Consider the following 21607-nt stretch of genomic DNA (forward strand, 5'->3'; position numbering starts at 1 on the left):
GATATCCCCCCGCCCCCCTCCCCGAACCGCGCGCGGGGCCGGCCCGCCCGCGCCCCCCCCCCCCCTTCCCGCGGCCTGCGCGCGCTCCCCGTCACGTGACACGCACCCTCCCTCCTCCCGCCGGCGCGCGCGGCTCCATGGTGGGAGGAGGAGGCGGCTCCCAAGATGGCGGCGGGCGCGGTGAGGCAGGACCTGGCGCAGCTGATGAACTCCAGCGGCTCCCACAAGGACCTGGCCGGAAAGTGAGTTGCTGGGCGCCGCCGCCCCCGCCTCCCCGCGTTGGGGCGAGGGGTGCGAGCCGCCTGCAGGGTGAGGGGGCGCCGTGCGCTGCGAGGGTGGGTCGTGCCCTGCGGCGGCGTTTCTTCGAATAAAAAGGAGACAGGAAGGTCTCACCTCATGGCTGTGTAGTTTTTTCATTCACGGTCATATTCACTCGGTCCCCTCAGGGCTCGGTTGCTGTCCCTGGGTGTGCCACAGCGAGAGGCCGGGGAGTTTGTTTTCCTCGGCTGCCGTGGATGTACCAGCGAGTGTCTTGTTATTGCCGTTTCATTATTGCCATTTTATTACTGCCGTTGCCATTAGGTGCGTGTTTTGGGCGGCAGCCCTGAGGGGTTGAGCTTCTCGTGGCGCGATGTGTCACGGAGGTTTTCGCTTCGGGAGTCCCGCCAGGTGCGGATCTGTCACCGGGAATTCTTTGGCTCCCTGGCCACTTGCTTGTGTCCTAGCGGGGCTGTGTCACTTTTAGGGTTTTCGTGTGAAACCTTGGAAATTTTCCCCTCAAAATGTGGCTTCCACGCGGATGTAATACTTCACACACACTGAGGCAAAGTTTCGTTAGCTTGCTGAAACAAGAAAAGAGAACTTGCTATTTTTTGCAGCTTGAAAACACGTGGAGTACAGCTGTGTTGGTGTCAAGTGGCTGTAACATAATATTTATTACAACACTATTTCTCAGTCACATTAAATGTGGCATTTTGTATGTTTGACTACCTTGATTAATCTGAATCTATGAGCCGCACAGTTTTCATTACTTTTTCTATGCACTATCCTGGGCATTTGATAATTTTAAAAATTATTATTTAATTATTATTTGTTTGTTTTAAACTTCCAAAATTGCACATATGTTCTTAGACAACAAAATGACTGAGCTGTGTTATCTGAGAATGTAGTCCTGGGATTTAAGAAGAGCTAGGTACCAATTCCAGGTGAATGTTTATGACACTTGGGAACAAATTGGAGAATTGCCACCTCAAGGTATAGAAATTATGAGCAAAAATAGGGCTCTGACATAGAAAGTACACAAAGAGGCAGAAGTTCTTAGTGGAAAAATGTGTGATTTTTAACCTTTTTACAATTTATTTATGGACAGGTACCGTCAGATATTGGAAAAAGCCATTCAGCTGTCGGGTGTGGAGCAGCTTGAAGCTCTCAAAGCTTTTGTAGAAGCAAGTAAGTGCATAAGTGGTGTAAGTGGTTGTACACTGAGTGGAGGCCAGAGGTCTGTGGGGTTGTGTGTTTGTTAGCTGTGTAAATGCAATATATTTTTGTCCTGTTGGAGCTCAGACTCAACAGGAAGAGGAGCCCTCACCGGCACATTCAGAAGTGAAGAGGGAATGGATTTGTAAGCTTTGTGGTTATTGCAGCTTTCCAACCTGTCAGCAGTGGAAGGTGAAAACAAAGCTGTCTCTGTGGAGTGCTGGAGTTGGTACTGGATGCCAAGTGGTATTTAAACTGACAGCCTCCTTCTTCACCCATTTGTAAAATTGCCAAGAAATTGTTAGGGATTTTGTTGTGGGTTTTTTTTTTTTTTTGTGTGTGTTGTACTGGGTGTTTGGAACATCTCTGTAAATTATATCTCCTATAATGTTTTTAAAGTTGAGAATAAGCTTAGTGAGATTTAGCTCAAAAAAGTACTTTGTCCAAGATATTTCAGCAACTGAGAACTGTAAATCAAGGTGAACAATTCATTTATCTGTCAGGGGTTAGAACTCTGGTGACCTCTAGTGTAAACAGTTTCTGAAAGAATAGAAAAACCCACCTTTATAAAAAAAGGAAAAAAAATCCCTTTCACTTGCATAGTTTTTAAAATTTAAATATTCAAATTTAATGTAAAAGTAAATTATGACCTGTAGTGAAGGCACTGAAAAATACTGCATCCATTCTGTGTTTTACTTTTGTGCACCTCTGAACCAGTGGTGAATGAGAATGTCAGTCTGGTGATCTCACGGCAGCTGCTAACAGATTTCTGTACACATCTTCCAAGTCTGCCTGACAGCACAGCCAAAGAAATTTACCACTTCACCTTGGAAAAGATACAGCCCAGAGTTATTTCATTTGAAGAACAGGTGAGACATCACTGGTGAAATTGATTTTGGCTTGTGGGTTTGGCTTTAGTCTTTCCCCTCCTTGTCTGCTGACTATTTCAAACCTTTCAAAAAGCTGCTCAAAACAGATATTTCTACTTAGAGTCCAGTTTTTCAGTCCTGTGCATGGAAAACCTGAGCTAAATGGAGAGAGCACTTAGGACTGTGCAAAGATTACAGACTGTCACTTCATCATGGTGATGGACATGTAATTCCTCTGCTTCCAGTAATTGGCTTGTTCCAGTGAAACAGTCCTTGAGCTGCTGGATGTGTCTGGAGAGACAGGCTGCTACTCACTGTATTGCCTTTTACCCAAGTAGTGAAACAGACAGGTGGTGTGAAGAGCATGCACCTTGAAAAACAGCTTTGTTTCAAAAGAAATCAATTTTCTCTTTGTGTTTATTTTAGGCATAATCATTTTACCAGGAAAAAATATTTTCTTGAAATCTTACTCTGCTTAACTACTAAATATGCTGCTCTGCTTTTTCAGTTCAGTTCTGTGTTTTGTTGTACAAATGCACAGTATCATCTGTTTATATCAAATCCTTAGGATCTAGTATAGAAGTGGAAAGTCAAGGTAGTTTCTGCCATTATTTTTATTTTGCTTCTCTTCATCTTTTTTAAGCAGCTTTTACTCTGAGCTAAACAGGCTTGCATGTATGTCATCATTATTGTACTTAAATTAAATCAAATACATCAGATGATTTATTTGCTTTTACCCACACTTCCAGTTAAAAACCCAGGTTGTAAGCACTGATACTTTACCTGCTGACAGCTGCTCTCCAAAGCAGAAGTTTCTCATGAGGATCCAATCACAGATCATGTCATTCCTACCTCACAGGCATGATATGAGATGTAACTGCAAGAAATGGCTTATGACTCTTGGTGCTCCAGTTCTTGCAAGATTTGTTTCACCTTTGTAAAATCTCTGTAAATGATGGCTACTTTTGCTGTTGATGTTATTGTCCTTCAGGTGGCTTCAATAAGGCAACATCTTGCATCAATCTATGAGAAAGAAGAAGACTGGAGAAATGCAGCACAAGTGTTGGTGGGGATCCCTTTGGAAACAGGGCAAAAGTATGTGACACTCAGTTCTGTGGTGTTTGCTGTACTGCTCTCTCTGTACTGAATTAGACCAGCAAGTGAGAATTTTGGGGTTTGCTGCTCCAGAAACTACCCACTATTAATTAGTGTTGTTGATAAGCAAGTATTTTTAATAGTATTTTGCAGAATTGTTTCTAAGGTTATTGGAAGGTGGCAGTTTTTTAATGTGTCCACCTTCTCAGTTCAAAATGAAGACACAGATTGTAACTGGATTTGGATGTTAACAAATGCAGCTGGGGGTTCTTCTGTGTGCTTGTGAGGTGGGTTTGTTTCAGTTTGGTTTGTTTGAGTTTTTAAGGTGTAGAACCCTTGCAGTTAGTTTTCTCTGGCAGTCCTTCCCCCTTTCCCATTGTGTACATAGAAAGAATTGATGTAGGTTTTGCCTACTTAGCACCTATTTGCTGCACTGCAAGGTTGATTCTTAAGTGGCTCACCACTGGTGGCAAACTTCCAGTCTACAAAAAACAGATTATGAGAGTGTGCATTTGTGTCTTGGTGGGCAGCATTATTTCAGCTGCTGTTTGCAGGAGCCAGTTCTGTATTGGCATTTATCTCAAATTCCCTTACTTTGTACAGAAAGCACTAATTTAATTTGGCAGTGGGGCAGAAGAAAGCAGGGTAAAGCAAATGATGCCAAGTGCTTAAGAAGCATAAGTAATGTTAAAGCAGCTAAGAGCACAGGTAGTTCTGGAGCAACTCTGAGTGCTTGCTTTTTTCTTTCCTCTGCAGGCAGTACAATGTAGATTATAAACTTGAGACCTACCTGAAAATTGCCAGGCTGTATCTGGAGGATGATGACCCAGTTCAAGCAGAAGCTTACATCAACCGAGCTTCCCTGCTCCAGAATGAATCAACTAATGAACAGCTGCAAATCCATTATAAGGTTGTCTAACCTGCTTTATTACTTTCTCTTTCTAAAGGGAGACATTTCCACATTAAGATGTTTTAATGCAGTGCCATTAAAACTTTCATCATGAGAAAAAAGACAAAGGGAAAGGCAATATGGTTTTGGGAGCTTGAGAGACATATCTCAGCAGTTATTAAACAAGTCATTCCTTACCATTTGGAAATAAGTCTGTAATGGTTGCTTAAATGCCAGCTTTACTGATAGAAAATAAAAGTAGGCTAAAAAGCATCTGAAATATTGTTGGAAATATTGCCTCCACCTTTGTCTATAAATCTAAGTGAGGGGAAAAATTGCATACAATATTAGAGACAGTAGTAGTCCTCCCACCCCAAGTAATTAAATAAGTTCCATACATAAAAGTAGCTTAAAGTCTTAAATAGTAAATTAACTGCTGACATTCCTGCTTTTTTGTGGGTTTACAGTGTACATAGTTCATACACCAACTTCTCAAACCATTTTAGTAAGTGAGGAGCAGTGATGACTAAGTGTAACAGAATTGGTCAGGTGTGGTGGTGTTTAAAATTCAGATGTGCCAGGAGCAGTAACTCAGCATCTGGTGGTTTTTGTTTGTTGGATTTCCCTTTCCTTTTTTCCTCATCCCTTATTACATTTTGAAGTGTGCACTCAGTTGAAAGTGTAAATATTTTCGGTGAATCTTAGAAATGCACAAAGGAAGGAAGAAATATTAGGTGGTGTTCCCATGCTGAAAGGGAAAAGCAAATACTTGAAACATAAATTGCTGTCAGTGCCAGTAGCGAAGGGGAAACTCACACAAGTACAGTATCAGTTGTAGAATATTTCAATTACTTAGGCTCAATGCTTGGCTTTTCAATATTTGCAATGTTTAACATGTGAGCAGTGGTGGGAAATGCCCTTGCAATTGATTTCCCTGATACTTCAGCAAGGACCTGTCAAGTCAAGCTAATTCTTTGAAGGCACACATTTCCGCAGGAAGCATAAGAGCAATATTTATGGAAGCTATCACTTGACAGTGTGCAGTTTTTACACACCTGTATTCTGCAGCCTCCTCTGCTGCTTTTCTTTTCCTGAGCTGTGCTTCCTTTCTAGGTTTGCTATGCTCGAGTGCTGGACTACAGAAGGAAGTTCATTGAGGCTGCCCAGAGGTACAACGAGCTGTCCTACAAGAGCATTGTCCATGAGACTGAGCGCCTGGAGGCACTGAAACATGCCCTGCATTGTACTATTTTGGCATCAGCAGGTAAAATACACCTTGCCTTTCCGTGTAAAAGGCATTTTCCCTGGAGCAAGTCAGCTTGTGTATTACTTGTATTACTGAGATTTGGTGAGGAACGCAAAGTTGTGAACACGATGTCAGAATTACATAGTGGTAGACTGTTAGCTCAGAGTTGGATTAGTTCAGTGTCTTTGCCTTTGAACTGAGCACAAGCAAATTCCTTCTTCAGTAGAGCTTTGTTGGCTGTTATTTGCACGCATTGGGGAAAAAAGGCAACTTCCTGCTATTTAAGTACTCAGGGTTTTGGTGGTCATTTATGAGAATTCCTCTTGACTTTCCTAGGACAACAGCGTTCCCGCATGCTTGCTACTCTCTTCAAGGATGAGAGATGCCAGCAGCTTGCAGCCTATGGGATCTTGGAGAAAATGTATCTGGACAGAATTATCCGTGGAAATCAACTGCAAGAGTTTGCAGCCATGCTAATGCCTCACCAGAAAGCGACTACAGCTGATGGTACACACATCTCTAAAACCTTGTTGTTGTCATTGTAGCACAAGAATTCTATTGTCATTACATTGCAAGGGTTCCATATTGCTAGAGTTTTGTGCCTCCTTGGTGTTTCTTGTGGACAGCTCCTCTAGGCACTGACTCGTCCTCACAGTAGCCAACCAAGTCCAGTTCCCCTCAGCCAACAAATCCACTCTTTCATAACACTGTTCTTATTGGCTACAGCTGTGGCCTGTTAAAATCAGGCCTGTTCCCAATCTCTAATAATTAACCCAGCTGCAACTCTTTAGGGGGTAAGATTACTTTCTATACTACCTTTATTTTCTTATATTGTATCTCCCTACACCTTGTAATGCTAGGTGTTCATCTATGGGAGTTAGACCTCCCAAATCAGTCAAGAAGGGTCGTGGAAAAGAATTTATTACTGTTATATCAGCATTTGAGAAATACTTTTCAGCATGTATAGTTAGATAGTAAAGCTACTTAGATGTCATTAATCTTTCTGATTTGCCATTAAGGTTTTAAAATACTTGTCTGGAAGATAACTTGTCACATTTTCTTTCCATGTCCATGTACAGTCCTCATCACTGACAACTTTCCAGTGTTTCTAATGGAGTCTTTGTCCTCCTGAGCTTCTCAGGCACTGTTGAGAGTAGGGTGCCCAGAAACCCATGACAGGCATGCAGCCATAAATGGTCTGTACTGATGATACATTTATTGGAACTGCTTCCTGACTTGACAGGAAGGTGACACAGTGAGGGATAGTTTGGACCTCACACACATCTCCACTGACGTGACACTAAGTCCTGAACGTCTGAACAGTCAGAAAAATGTCAAGTAATAACTTTACTGGTATCCTAAACAACTGGTCTCAATTTTCTAGACTGGAAGAATATAAAAGTGGAAAAATACATAAACATGAAATACCTCTGAATCAGGAAAATCTTCCTAGTGAAAAATAACTGTTGATTAAGGAGTAATAAGTAACCATGCACTTGCAGAAGTGAAAACTGGGTTAAAGGTACTTGCTAGCAATATATGCTGCATTCCTTCCCTTGGTGACTTTGTTGTTTATTTATAACCTGTACTGTTTGTCCTTAAAGAATGCAGGTTAGCTGGTGGTTAATAATGTGTTTATCTTCAGCTAGAGGTTAAGGGGCAAATGAGTTTTATTGTTGAAAACTGTTCAGTCAAGGGGAGAGACATCAGATAAGGATTTATCACAAGCAGAGTAAGAGAGAGGTTAATTGTACCCCTAAGAGCCATAATGAACAATAAGAAAACCTCCAATGGTCTTTCCGTTTGTCAGGCTAGGATCACAGGAGGTCAAACCCCTTCAATTCAGACAGTAAGTCTTGTAGCAAGGGCTCCACTTGCTTACTCTAGAAATTAAATAAAGAGTTTATCTGTTTTAAAATCAGCCATATGCCATCCATTTGTTTGTGTCTGCTGTCTCTGCACAGCTTAACAGGGATGCAAGGCAGATGCATCTGGACCTTCTGCACATGTAACACTTTAGAAAAAAAAGAGAAGCGTTTTTTCATTTGCTCTACTTTATAAACCAATCTGTCAATCTTACAGTCATGTTTTGGATTTTTTTTCCCTCATCTAACCCTAAAGGTTCCAGTATTCTGGACAGAGCTGTTATTGAACACAACTTACTATCTGCAAGCAAACTTTACAACAACATCACCTTTGAAGAGCTTGGAGCATTATTAGAGATCCCTGCAGCCAAGGTATCCATTTCCTACCTTTTTAAACAAGGACCATGAATAGCATGAGAAAACATCTGTGATAAATATTAGGAAAACTTGTTAAAATTAGGGAATGATTAAACATTCCGTGTTACAAGGAAGGTGAAGTATTCAGCACATCTTAAGAGAGCAGCACAATGTGGAATGAACAACAATGTAGTTAGATGCCACTGATAGTTTATCTAATCATTTAATGAGTGCTGTCTGTAGGTTCCTTCCCCCCTGTGTTGTTAAAAACCCATAAGACTGTTAAGTGTGAATAATTTCTAACTCCTCTGAGAATGGACTAAGTGTCTGACATCTTTCCTTGTTCTAGGCAGAGAAGATTGCATCTCAGATGATAACTGAGGGTCGCATGAACGGATTTATTGATCAGATTGACGGAATTGTTCACTTCGAGAGTAAGTGCAACTACAGTATAATTTATGGTTTTGGCACCTTTCAGAGTGAGCTTTTTGAGGTGGTTCCTGCCAGGATAAGGAAATTAAGTTTATTAATAATCCCTTCTGCCTGAAGTGAGCTTGCTCATCTGGCTGTAGCCAGGAGGTGGCAGAGTTGGCCACCAAGGACAACCTTGACACTTCCCCTACTCCCTGCAGAGGGCTTTGCATCCTCTTACCCACAGGAAAGAGTGAATTTATTCCATCAGTCTCCTTCTGGGAACAGGTTTACCAGGAAGTTCTCTGTTCCAATTTGCTTTGATGAGGGAGTTAGGCTTGTAACATGCAGCCAAAATAATTGCAGCCTTTGAGTACAGAAATGATCCTGGTGTCACTGCAGGGAAAGCTTCCTTTGTGAGCTAGGTGAGGGCAGTGGCAAATGGAAAGGTTGCAGTTGACAAGGCAAGGGAATTGCTAAGACTTACTTTGTTCAGTATTGGTTGTTTTTTCTTTTCAGCCCGTGAAGCTTTGCCAACTTGGGACAAGCAGATTCAGTCCCTGTGTTTCCAGGTGAACAACCTGCTGGAGAAGATCAGTCAGACAGCCCCGGAGTGGACGGCACAGGCCATGGAGGCACAGATGGCTCAGTGACCGTGCCCGCTGTCACCTGCCTGCTGTGCCGGCAGGGGGAGCTGAGCGGGACTGGGAAACAGCACAGCACCGTGTTCACTTGCCCACCTGCTGCTTTCACTGTGGCTTAGGACACAGCTGGCTGATCCCGTGTTTGGTGTGACAGGCTCCCAGTTCTCTGAGCTTAGCTCCATACTCTTGCTGCCTCTGCCTTTTACTCTGCCCTGTGCTTTTCATTTTAAAGAAGCTGTAATGTCTGCAGCAAGCTTTGGGTTTGGTTTATTTAATTTTATTTTTTTCCACTGTATTGCTATAGCTTTGTAGCTCATTACTTCCTATGGTGTGTGTTCTGCTGTGAAAATAGAAGCACCATGTTTCTTTTAGTTGTAATTATTCTAATAAAGGCTGAGATGAGCCACTTGGTTTAAGTGTTGTAAGGACCTGTGGTTTTGGGTTTTTTGGTTTTGTTTTCATATGTTTCTTAAACAGTAACTTGAAGTAAAACAGATTTTTGTAACTGCATTTTCAGCTCCTGAAAATGTTAAATGAAAACCTTTTTTTTTTCTTTTTTTGCTTATGAAATGCAAGTCAAGGTGTCATGTGATAAGCAAGACTAACTTGAAAAGCTTATGCACAGCAATGAAGTATGAAAGTGACCCTTCTTATGCTTATCAGTCTGGAGTTGGGCACTCTTTACCCATCCTTGTGCTTTGCCAGATACAAACATTTAAAAAACAAGACAAATATTTGGGTCTTCAGAGGCTTCTGTGCTTGCTTATCTCCAGTCTGTTGGAAACTCCATCCACTCAATAATCCACTCAGTTGCATATCTAGCTCCATACCCTGGATCCATAATATTTTTCAGTTCTTTAAGGGCTTAGAGAAACAAAACCAAGTTAGCTGATGAGGCAAACATCCCTGAAGAAAGGAATTATTAAGTTTCAGGATGTCAAGCACAGCAGAAACTCATTGCTATTAAATCAAAATCTTTGAACAGGATTGAGCAGCATGCACACTTGCTATACTTACACTTGTCACTGTTTGTGAAGAAGTGCCTCTTTTTGAGGTGTGTTGACACTACTGCTCAGTAATAAACTGTCTGGTGAGTGTAGACCCAATTATGGTGTTCTTTGCTGTGCAAGTGCTGCATATCTTGGTACAACAGCATCATAAAAGAGCAAAGTGATGACTGGTGAGAGTGGACTGAAGGGTATTTTGACCACCAATTTCCAAGGGAAATTACTTGTAACTTGTTTGAAGTGGTACTGGCTGAGAATTTTCCCTCCCTTCAAGAGCAATGCTGACACAGTCACTATTAGTTTGGAGCCTGTTTTTCTTTTAGCTTGTGCTCTGACTTCTGCACAGAGCTCTTCTGGAGCATGCCCTTTGCAGATGGGGGTGTGCCATGTATGCCATTCATGTGTATTCCCATTTAGGTTATTTGCTGCTTCAGTCTGGTACTTAAGGGAGAATCCAGTCCTAAAAAGCCATACCAGTGTGTGTTCACAGCTGGCTTGTGGACCTTTTCTCCCTGTGGGCCAGGACTGACTGCTGGAAAGCAGTAAACTGTTCTACTGAATCATTTCTGAAAGGGCAAACCTGAAGTGGCCAACTCAGGCCTCAAAACCAAGATGACTTTGGGTGATGCATATTTCAGGCCACAGACTGATTCATCTGACGGCCCCAACATGGGCCAGCTCTAGCTTGGGAATGCTGTGGTGAGCCAGGGACAGGTGGGGGAAGCAGAGCCACCTCCAGCAAGGATAAACACACAAGGGACAGAACCTGTAGTCTTGACACATGCAGCATTTGGGGTATGTCATGCAACAGGAATGCTGTGGAAAGGGAGTGTAATTTTCACATCAGCAGGGAAGATCTAATTTATTAAAGTGCATTTACCTGCAGACAGTGCTGTAGTGCATTGTCCAGCCCATGCTAGAGGCATTACAGAAACCTGGAAAGGGAATGGCTTGGAACACCTGGTCCAATATGCTATATATATGCACAGAGCTTGAAGAGTGGGGAAAGTATGCTCAGTGCTATCAGTCCACCCTCTGGAGATACAGGCTTGTGATATGCAACCTGACATGGAAGTGTTAATGAACATTTTCGCACAAAAATCCAAATAGGAACATAAATGGGAGGGGCTATACACTCTCTTACTTTCTTCTTATTCTGCAGTTAACAGTTTTAGATGTGGAAAACTGGATCCACCATCCTCACATTAGATGAGTAGTTAAATGATCTACCAGTTGATCAACAAGTAACTTTCGACAATCCTTCATGATTTCACATTGATAATTACCACTCCACAGCAATCTTGCTGGCCTGAATTCTGTTTTGTTTATTTATTACTTGTAAGGACAGTGGTTCAATACCTTTAAAGTTTTCTTTTTATTTCTTTTTCCTTAAAATAAAATGCTGATTAAAACAGAAGTAAATGCTCAATTAAAACAGAGAGTTGATGAGGAATACACATAGTGCTGGTGGCTACAGGCTGTGCCCTGGGTGGGGGGAATGCCAGGGGCCCCCAGCAAGGGGCTGTGACCATGCCAAGGAGTGCCTGGTCACCCTGAGACTCAGCAGGAGCTGATGAACAGCAAAAAGATCCCAGATTAAATCTCACCACTGGAACGGGCACACAGACTGTGAAAATGTAAATGACTGAAAGTGTAAATGTCTGTGAAAGTATGTATATTTTTATATATGTATATATACTGTGAAAGTATAATCCTTTGTTCAAGTTTGCTTGTTGGAAGCACAACTCCAGCTGTTATGGTGTTGCTGCACCAACATTAAATTAATAAATAAAGTATAATACTGTATAATACTATATTATAATACTATATATTATAATAGCATAATATATAAATTAGGATTTATATTATAATAATCTAAATTATGATAACATTATAACATTGTGATATTGTAGATTATAATATTATACTGTATATACTATATAATACTGTATATTATAAAGTATAATAAATAAAGTATAATACTGTGATTATACTTTCACAGTAGATATAGTATATATATATATATGAATATATAGATCAGATGTTCTTTGAGGATCCAGGGAGGGGGACATGGCCGTGGGGAAGCCGGGTTCCAGCCAGCGGGGGAACCTGTGTGAGTGTGCCCAAGCGGGCACCCCCGGCTCCCTGGAACCGGGACAGCCCGGGGCGGGGCAGTGCGGCTCCCGGCCGGTCCGACAGGGATGTTTGCGGGTATTTCCTTACCAAACGTGAGTACAGAACAGTGCCAACCCCCCCGAGCCCGTTCCCCACGGCTGATGCTCCCTGCTCCAGCCGGGATCCAAAGGCAGCAGCTCCCCGCTAGATGGAGAGCGGAGCGCACAGAACCCACGGGGAGGCTCCAGAGCCTGGAACAGCAGCACGGATATTCCCGGCTTTGTTCTGTGGTTAAACTCTGCTCATCCGTAGCGAGCACAGGACAGCAAATGAATTGGCCTCTAGATCTGTGAGCCTTCAGCTGCGTTCAGAGCAGGTTACAAAGCTTGCTGCCACACGCAGGGCTGAGGTTGTGCTTCTTGACTTCAACTTACTGTCCCCTGGTACCATAAAGTTTTCCCTTCACCCAAGCTAAAAATGACAAAAAGAGAACTTTGCTCAGAGTAAGGGAATAAAAATCACCCCAGGGCTCGCAGGACGCTCCAAACAATACATAATGTGTTTTTAAGTATAATGTGGGACTGAATTTGGTATTAATAAGGCCTTAGTATTAAAACATTTTTTTTTTTTAATCTTAGCACAATGAGCTACATTTATCTAGAAATATTTCAGGTTTTTTTCCATGAAAAAACCTGAAAACAATGCAAGTAATCTGTTACGGGGGCAACACCCATGCAAATCCATTTCCCTTTTTTTTGTTTAAGGCTTAGGGACTTCACTTTACAGATGATAAACGACTTCTCTATAAAATGATGTTTTTATTCTTTGTGGTAGTCACTATTCTAACTGTGTTATTTATTGCAAAAGATAATCCAAAAGCAAAGTAAAGGAGTTTGCCAGACTAAGAACATCAGGCTGAAAAGCAGGGGGTCAGCCTAGGTTCATAGTGAGTGTGCAGCATTCATTTTGTTGACACTATGTAAACTAGAAATTATGACTTTTTTGGGAAGGGAAGCCACCCAGAGGCACCTTGACAGGCTTCAGAGGTGGGGCTGTGAGAGCTGTGAACCTCAAGAGCAACAAGGCCTGGTGGGCAGGATCCTGCAGGTGGGCTGAGCACAAACACAGGCTGGGCAGAGAATGCACTGAGAGCAGCCCTGAGGACAAGGATTTGGGGGTGTTCATGGATAAACAGCTCACCATGAGCTGGCAATGTGTGCCCACAGCCCAGAAAGCCAGTTGTACCCTGGCTGCATCCAGAGCAGCGTGGGCAGCAGGGACAGGAGGGGATTCTGCCCCTCTGCTCTGCTCTAGTGAGACCCCACTCAGAATGCTGTGTCCAGTCCTGGGTACCCCAGGAGTAATGGCTTTAAATTGAAAGAGAGCAAGCTTAGATTGGATATTAGGAAGAAATTGCTCAGTGTGAGGGTGGTGAGACACTGAGCACAGGTTGCCCAGAGAGGCTGTGGATATCCCATCCCTGGAGTGTTCAAGGCCAGCTCAGAAGGGGCTTTGAGCAGCCTGTTCTAAGTGTTCCTGCCCAAGGCAGGGGGGTTGGAACTAGATCAGTTACCAGTTCAATTTGTGTATTGTCACAGCATAACATGAGTGGATTGTTTGGGGCAAGGATTGAGGAAAACATGTGTTACCATTTACCTCACAGCTTTGGGTGAATCCCAGCATATTTATATTTGTGTTGGCTTTCAAATGCTGCAATCATGGTTCTAACTTCCATATTTCAGGGTATATGATGCCCCCACTATTGCCTGTATGATGCTTTGTTTCTGGGTACAAAACACTTCCCAGCTGCTGTGACTTTGCTTTCAAAACAGGCACTGTTGCTGCACACCTGATCACCATTAAAGCCTCATGTAACAATTGGCACTGATTGTTTCAGAGGGTTTTTAAGAACCAGGAAGGGCAGAACCTCCTCTCTCCAGCATGGTCTGGCTCTCTGGTCTCTACTAGATATGAAGAGTCCCAAGGTACTGCACTGATTACAAAATTAGAGGAAAATAATAAGGTATGTGAAGTATTTTATAGCTATTTTTCATAGTCAAAGTCCATGAGCAGCTATAATATTCTGTTCTGAGGAATGAGGAATAGTCACTTTCTCCAGTTTCTACTGACTTGCCTTGTGCATTTGTGTTGGATGTGGCATTTTGTTGTGACTCCATGTAGCTTGTGGCATTATAGACAGCATTATGACTAGGTTTGTGCCCTTTGAATTAGCATGCTTATTATCTGAAAATAGATAATTGTTGTGATGTATTTCTACTTTTCAGTAATGGATAAAACTAGAGAGGAGTAGGCAGAAAATTTCAAATTCTTGTACTCTTTGCAAAATGTCATGTTACTTGAAAGTGCTCCCAGCCTGTGCTATTTCTATTGTTGTAATCTTTTTTAAGGGCTGGGAATCCAGCTCTGCCTTTGTAAGCCTCCTTTCCCAGCAGCTTGTCAATAGCTTTGATCTGTGGGGTTTTGCTAATGGAGCTCAATACCTGCTCCCCTCACCTGAGGGCATCTGCTCTGATCTGATGCTTTTTCCTTCCATGCAGAATAAAGATCGCCAGCCAGGGGAGGGTTAGCAGAGAGGGCAGGATTATGAATTCCCTGGAGGCTGCTGGGGAATTCAGGATGCACACCCAGCCAGTGGGGCTAGTACAGAATGCATGACCTAAGAAGGTGTATTTGTACTGTAGGGAGAACTCAAGACCCAAGACACGATCATAAGGATTTTTTGTTGTTGCTGCAAAAGTTGCTGCAGTTTTCACAGTGAAAAAATATCCACTCCAGATTTACATTGAATTTTTATGTGTGGTTTTTAGCTGGAATTTGCTTTTGTATTGTAAGTGCTGCTTCTCCCCTTTGTGGCAGATGTGAAGAGATAAACAGATGGGAGTTGATCACTGGACTAGGAGTTTGTGGGATCTCAGTCTCTCAGAACTGGGGTGCAGGGTGAACAAGACCCCCCCTGGGGGGCTCGGGAGTCCTGGAATGCTGCCAGAGATGTCTGGTGGCTGGACTTTGATCCCACATGGGAGATGACATCAGTATGAGGACGGGAGGATTTCACTGGGGTGAATGGTGAAGGGACAAGTTAATTGGAGTGTGAGATACAGGGCTTAAGATTTCTGTACAGGGGGGTCTAGAGAAGTAAGATGGAGGAATTGGGGCGTGCCCTTCTCCTTCTTCTTCTTCCTCTAGACCTCCATCTTCTGTGGTGATGTTGGCACTCCGGGATTGGACCTTACTAGGGGAACACTGGTTAATAAGGGTAGAGGGTATTGGAGAAAAATGATAAATATTGTATACGTAACTCCGGGTATAAAGATAGGTGACCGCCCCAGGGGCTTTCAGTGTGTGCCCATGGCTGACTGCTGAGCAGAACTCTGTCAGGCCAAGAGAAAATCTTTTAGATAAGCAATTAATAAACACCGAGACCGAGAACAAATCCGAAGCTTCCTCTCGTCCTTTCGAACCCGGGGGCCCAAGGCCATCTTTGGGCTTTTCCCCAGACCATCTGAACAGCCCAGAAATCCCACAACTGGCGTCCGCTGTGCGGGCTATCTCCCACCAAACCTTTCGGGGGGGGGGAAAGCCCTGAAGAGCTGAAGAGCCAAGAGAACAGCACTGATAACTCCAGAGGAGGGAAGCCTGAAGAAAGAAAGAAGAAAAAGAAAAAACCGGCCGGGAGAAGCTGCAAAAATCAGCAGTCACTGAGAAATCCCATCTCTCAGCTTCTGCTGAAGACAGCTCGTAGCAGAACGGCCTGGATTGGGACCAGAAAGGCGCCTCTGATCCATCCCTCGTAATCTGCTGGACGGAGAACAAGGGCCTCCAGACCACGCTGGCGACAGATTCGGTAAGAAGGCCAAAATAATATTATGGGGGCAACACTCTCCCAAGAACAACGGGAAATCTTATCCACCTTACAAAGTGTAGCAGAATTATATACAGAAGGGATCCCAAAGAAAGAATTAAAACAGCTGTTATTATGGGCAAGGCTCAATTACCCACTTGCAGAGACATATCTTTTGTTCGAAGTCGGGTTTTGGCAAGAGATTAATAGGCATTTATATATTTTAGCAACAAAAAAAGATGAGACAGCGTTAAAGCTACTCTCGCCGGCAAGAATCATGTTACAAGGTATTGCAGTCCAGTCTAAAAAACTGGAGAAGCAGCGAGAAGCTGCGGCACCCTCAGAGGAGGGGGCGGAGCGGCAGAGCTCCGGGAAAAAAATTGCTCTGGCTTTAAAAGGCCAGGGGGAAAGGGCTCTCGAAAAAAGAGAGCAGGAAAAAATATTAAAACCCCCGATCAAAAAATGCAACAAACCCCAAGGGCGTCCTGAAACTCCAGAGAGTGTGGAGGAGTCAGGAGCAGAAGGGGGGGAGCAGGAAGATAAGGGATCGGGGGGGGGGCCTGCTCGCGGCGAAAGCGGCGACGCGGCGGCGGCGGCGGGCGCGAGCAGCGCCGGTGAGGATGAGGACACGCCCGCGGAGGGCGAAACTCGCAAAAACCGGGGGATAGACTCACATACCAGCGCGGGGGCGGCGAGCGCGCAAGGCGGGCTGAGGGAAAACGCGCAGCCCCGGAGGGCCGCCGCGGCGGGACGCAGGAGGCGCGCGGGTGTGACGTCAAAGCCGGTGCGACGATCAGCTCGAATCGCGGGTAGAGCCGGGGTGCCGGCGGGGGAGGCGAACACAACATCAGAGGAGGAGGGGTCGGATTCTGGGACAGACCGAGGGGCGGGAACCTCGGAGGTGAAACAGGGGGGAGACGATGATGACGTCACCTTGGGGGACACCGGAAGTAGCTCAGAGAGCACGCACGCGCAGAGAGTAAGACGCGGGCGGGCCCGAGCCCGGTCCCCTGTGACGTCGCGGGTGAGGAGGGGCCGTGTTAGGGATTCTACGTCCCGCGGCTCCACACCGTCTCCAGATCTGGTGCCTTTGGTCTCGAGCCTCGGAGTTTCAGTTCCTTCCCTTCATGGGAGACGCCGAGCCGGAAGAGGAAGTAGGGTAGTCGAGATTGCACCGTCATCCGAGCCAGGGAGGCCGGTGACAACGCCACCTAGTGGCAGGAGGGCAGAAGTGCACGACATGCCGGGTCGGCTCGGCGGAGCCACAGCGCCATCTCGTGGCGAGACTGCAACAATGCAGCAATTTTTTCCAACAATATATAAAAAGAAAAGCACCTCGAAGAAGACAATGTTAACACAACAAAGGGATTATCCATCTGATCCACCGATCGTGAGACATTTTCTAAACAACACACAGGCAAAGCTAAGGGAAAATCCTTTAGTTTTGGTCAGAAACCCAGAAACAGGTCAAATAGAGGGTCCTTTCAGACTAATCTCTTGGGGAAAGGGTTTCGCTTGTATCTCCACAGATCGAGGTCTGAAGTGGGTGTCGGTGCGGCATGTGAAGCCATTCCGAACACGAGAGCACGAGAACGCTGATCCAAGAAACAAAGAGACGAGTACTCAGACAGAAGTCGAGACTCAGACTGCGAAAAACGACCCAGAAGAGAAATAAAAAAGAAACCAAGGACCTTGGGGGGTTTTCACACAAAAGCGAAGTAATGGGTTTCATGATGCTTATGTGCATTGTTTTTTCATTCATTGCAGTAAGCAGTGGGGGAGATTTACCTGTTAGTCAACCAAGGCAAAATGTATGGGAGGCTTTAGCTCGGGCAGCGAATTTAGACAGCATCTGCCTGACACATTCAAGACCAGGTAAACCGTTTTCAGCATGCATGGTTGGATTGCCAGTGGACCAATGGCCAGTTCCAGGGCACTCTGCAATTAACATTTCGCAGGTCATTAAAAATCCTATAAAAGAGTGGTGTGCTTGGACACACCTGCTTCCTGTGGCTTCTACAGAACCTCAGGAATTGGAGATTTTTGGGTCCATGACAATGAAACTCTGCATGCGGTTTGAGGCTCCAAAAGACACAAAGGTGAAAACTATTGATTTAACTCCTACTCATGAATTTTATAAGAATGCCTCAGCTTGGTGTAAATATACAAAGAGAACTACCAAAGGATCGATCCAAGTTCCGGTGCAATTGCCGCGGGGTCTGTTCTTAATTTGCGGGGACAGAATTTGGCACGGCATTCCTGCTAATGCCACGGGAGGTCCATGCAGCATTGGGGAAATTTCAATGCTATCGCCTGATTTGAACATGTTAAGAGAGGGAAGGCACAGAGAAAAAAGATCAATACAGCAATATGCAGCAGATTGCAATGATGAAATGTTTTCTTGGGACAAGAAAACGAGTATTGCTACAGCAATCTTCTCACCTCAGACAGCATCGGGGGTGGCCTTGACTCAGATCGACCGCATGGGTTGTTGGTTGAGCAAACATGCGCGGTCTGTGTCTGTCACATTGGATGATATGTTAAAAGACGTCGGTAGTGTGAGACAGGCGACTCTTCAAAATAGAGCAGCAATCGATTATCTATTGCTCGCTCATGGACATGGGTGTGAAGAGTTCGAAGGGATGTGCTGCATGAATCTCTCAGATCATTCAAAGTCAATTCATGAAAATATCAAAAATATAAAGGACAGCATAAATAAGCTTGGTGAGATCACAGGATCATGGATCGATCAATTGGCAGAATTCTTTGACATCTCTCCCATTTGGAGAGGAATCTTAAAAATAGGGTTTTATGTTTTAATAGTTCTCCTAGTCCTCATACTTGTTGTCCCATGCATATTTGCATGTTTAAAACATGCAATGAATCGGATGGCGAAAAAGATCTTTTTGGTGCAAACAGAAGGGGGAGATGTGGGATCTCAGTCTCTCAGAACTGGGGTGCAGGGTGAACAAGACCCCCCCTGGGGGGCTCGGGAGTCCTGGAATGCTGCCAGAGATGTCTGGTGGCTGGACTTTGATCCCACATGGGAGATGACATCAGTATGAGGACGGGAGGATTTCACTGGGGTGAATGGTGAAGGGACAAGTTAATTGGAGTGTGAGATACAGGGCTTAAGATTTCTGTACAGGGGGGTCTAGAGAAGTAAGATGGAGGAATTGGGGCGTGCCCTTCTCCTTCTTCTTCTTCCTCTAGACCTCCATCTTCTGTGGTGATGTTGGCACTCCGGGATTGGACCTTACTAGGGGAACACTGGTTAATAAGGGTAGAGGGTATTGGAGAAAAATGATAAATATTGTATACGTAACTCCGGGTATAAAGATAGGTGACCGCCCCAGGGGCTTTCAGTGTGTGCCCATGGCTGACTGCTGAGCAGAACTCTGTCAGGCCAAGAGAAAATCTTTTAGATAAGCAATTAATAAACACCGAGACCGAGAACAAATCCGAAGCTTCCTCTCGTCCTTTCGAACCCGGGGGCCCAAGGCCATCTTTGGGCTTTTCCCCAGACCATCTGAACAGCCCAGAAATCCCACAGGAGTTCACATTAGTTTAGGGCTCATCCACAGGCTGGCTATCCTATCAGCATTCCCAGGGAAAATATGTCAAAACAGAAATGTGATTCGCTCAATAAAGAACTACAGGATGGGAATGTATTAGTGTAGGTCAATGTGGCTTAAAGGGGAACAGATGCTGCCAAACAAGGTAAGTAGGGTTGAAAAAAGCACTCGTGCTGGGGACAAGAAGTACCCAACCTCACAGGTGCTTGTGAAGAATTAACTGTTCAGAGCTGATAGGATAAGAGTTAACAAACTGATGTCATTTTGGCTGTTGATTAAGGAATCCTTGTCAGCTGGGAGTTTTTGTTAGAGGCAGCCTCAATTAAGCATTTTTGTTTGCAGTCTGCAAGCAAATAGCTGATGGAATGATGTTTGTGGATGCTGTGCTACAGTGAAGGCAGTCAGGGTGGAGGGGAGTCATTAATGCAAAATAGAAATGGCTGCATGCAAATCAGACACAGGTGTGTCAGTATTTCATTGCTTTTTGAGCTGCATATTTGTACTGGATGAAGCCATTAAGAGAAATAGGCCTGAAATATTTGTGCGTGTTTTTAAAGCTGTGTTAAAACATATGGACAATACAGTAAAGTGTGGTGAGACTGATTTTAAAAAAGGTGAATTGTTTTTAGGGAGAACCTGAGGAATTCAGGCAGTTGAGTTCTCTCAGAAGTCCCTGGAGTGGCTGACTATCCATTTTCTTCCTTGCAAAGCATATTCACAGAACTAGGGTAAGAGATGCAGTAACAAATGGGTAAAAAATGGAAATATGCAGCTGTAATGAGAAAACAAAGCAGCAGCTCCTCAGAGCAGGAATTAAGCTCTGGAAATAGCTGTCAGAAGGCAAGGGTAGGTTTCCACTGTTTTGCTGTCCTGAAATCCAGAATGGCTGCCTGGGTGGAAAGTGGCTTAGTCAGTTTAATACTGGCTGAGTTGAGTCCAAAGGCAACATTTTAAGGGTCTGTCTGACATGCAGGAGGTGATCATGACCTAGTGGTCTGTTCAAGCTTTAAGCTTTTTCAATCTGAGAGGTGATTTGAAGGTGAAAAGACTTGTACCTTACCCGATTGTGCACAGCAGCCATGCTGTAGCCTTTAATTGTTTTTGTTCTGTGATGCTTGCATCTGAGGCAGAACTGCATCAGAAATTTATGGCCAGACAGCAAAGCAATCAAATGCCTCAAATAATAACTGCACTGACTTCTGGGTCGGAGTGGAAGGTTACATTCTGTTTTCCAATAAGGTAATCACATTTCATCTGACAGCTTGACTTTAACTCATGAAATACATATTTAAATTCCTTGATCAGAAAGTGAGATGCTAGAAGTTATATTGCCATGTGGGAGGCACTCTATTGTTGCTGTGGCTTGCCTCAGTCAAGTCAGGAAAACATTTTCCAGGGAGTTATCAAACACGGGTGAAAAGCTGATAACAGTTGTGCCTTGCCCCTCTAGTGAGAGACATTAGGGCTGGTGAGAGACCCAGCTGGATCCCTGGGGAGCATCAAAGGGCAGGTGGGTGATTTTCAAATCTGTCTGCCCTACCTTGCAGTGGGGTACCTTGTTCTCTCTGTGAGCAGAGTGGTGGGATTGTTCAGAAATTCTTTCTGCTGTCAGCTGGAGCCTGTGCATTTGGCTCTTTCTGAGTATGATTTATGGACTGAGGCTGGTCATGAAATCCCAGCAGCCCACTGCCTCCTGGCATCAGTGTGGACAGCCTCTGGGAGACAGATGGGTAAGAGACCTCTAAAGGACACAGATTGGATTATCAGTTGTAGTGCTCCATCACACGCTGGACTCTTGCATGATTTTTAATTGAAAAAAGATGACTGACAATTCAATTATGTGTCCTGTTGTGCAGGCATTCAATTTCATAGCCAGTTGTTCCTCTTCTCTCTGCCCAAGGACAGATCTGGTTTTGCCCTGATCTCAGTTTTGTTGCCTTGTGCCCATTAATCTCATTGCCAAGCTGTGGCATGCCCCAGCCTGTGCAGAGGAATCCAGCTGCAATCCTACTGGAAGCTGCAGCTGGAAGAGGAGGTAGGGCAGAAAACCCCCTTGCATCAAAGGGTTTCTTACAAGCCCACCTGTGCTGACAGCAGGCACTGGGGATGTTTAGGTGGGTTTGTGCATCTTGTGGGAGCTGGGAGCAAAGCAATGGGCTCATGACTGATGACTTATTTTTGCTCCAGTGTCTCAGA

At 44.3% G+C, this 21607-nt stretch overlaps 1 protein-coding gene across 1 annotated transcript; it reads left to right on the plus strand.

Moving 5' to 3' along the window:
* The first annotated feature begins 77 nt into the window (after positions 1–77).
* On the plus strand, positions 78–9280 carry COPS4 (COP9 signalosome subunit 4). The gene is made up of 10 exons (XM_054292823.1): positions 78–242; positions 1370–1449; positions 2194–2345; positions 3337–3440; positions 4197–4350; positions 5443–5593; positions 5912–6082; positions 7697–7812; positions 8147–8231; positions 8728–9280. Exons 1-10 carry the CDS (start codon positions 166–168, stop codon positions 8859–8861), a joined length of 1224 nt encoding a protein of 407 aa, XP_054148798.1. The 5' UTR covers positions 78–165; the 3' UTR covers positions 8862–9280.
* The last annotated feature ends 12327 nt before the right edge of the window (positions 9281–21607 follow it).

Source organism: Melozone crissalis, unplaced genomic scaffold (assembly GCF_028551555.1).
Source record: "Melozone crissalis strain CALT ecotype California unplaced genomic scaffold, PUWL_Pcris_2 ptg000006l_1, whole genome shotgun sequence".
NCBI lineage: Eukaryota > Metazoa > Chordata > Aves > Passeriformes > Passerellidae > Melozone > Melozone crissalis.

Coding starts and splice junctions, on each gene's coding strand:
- COPS4 (XM_054292823.1), top strand. CDS start 166: ATGGCGGCGGGCGCGGTGAGGCAGGACCTGGCGCAGCTGATGAACTCC. Junction 4,351..5,442: donor AGCTGCAAATCCATTATAAG/GTTGTCTAACCT, acceptor CTTCCTTTCTAG/GTTTGCTATGCTCGAGTGCT. Junction 7,813..8,146: donor TAGAGATCCCTGCAGCCAAG/GTATCCATTTCC, acceptor TCCTTGTTCTAG/GCAGAGAAGATTGCATCTCA.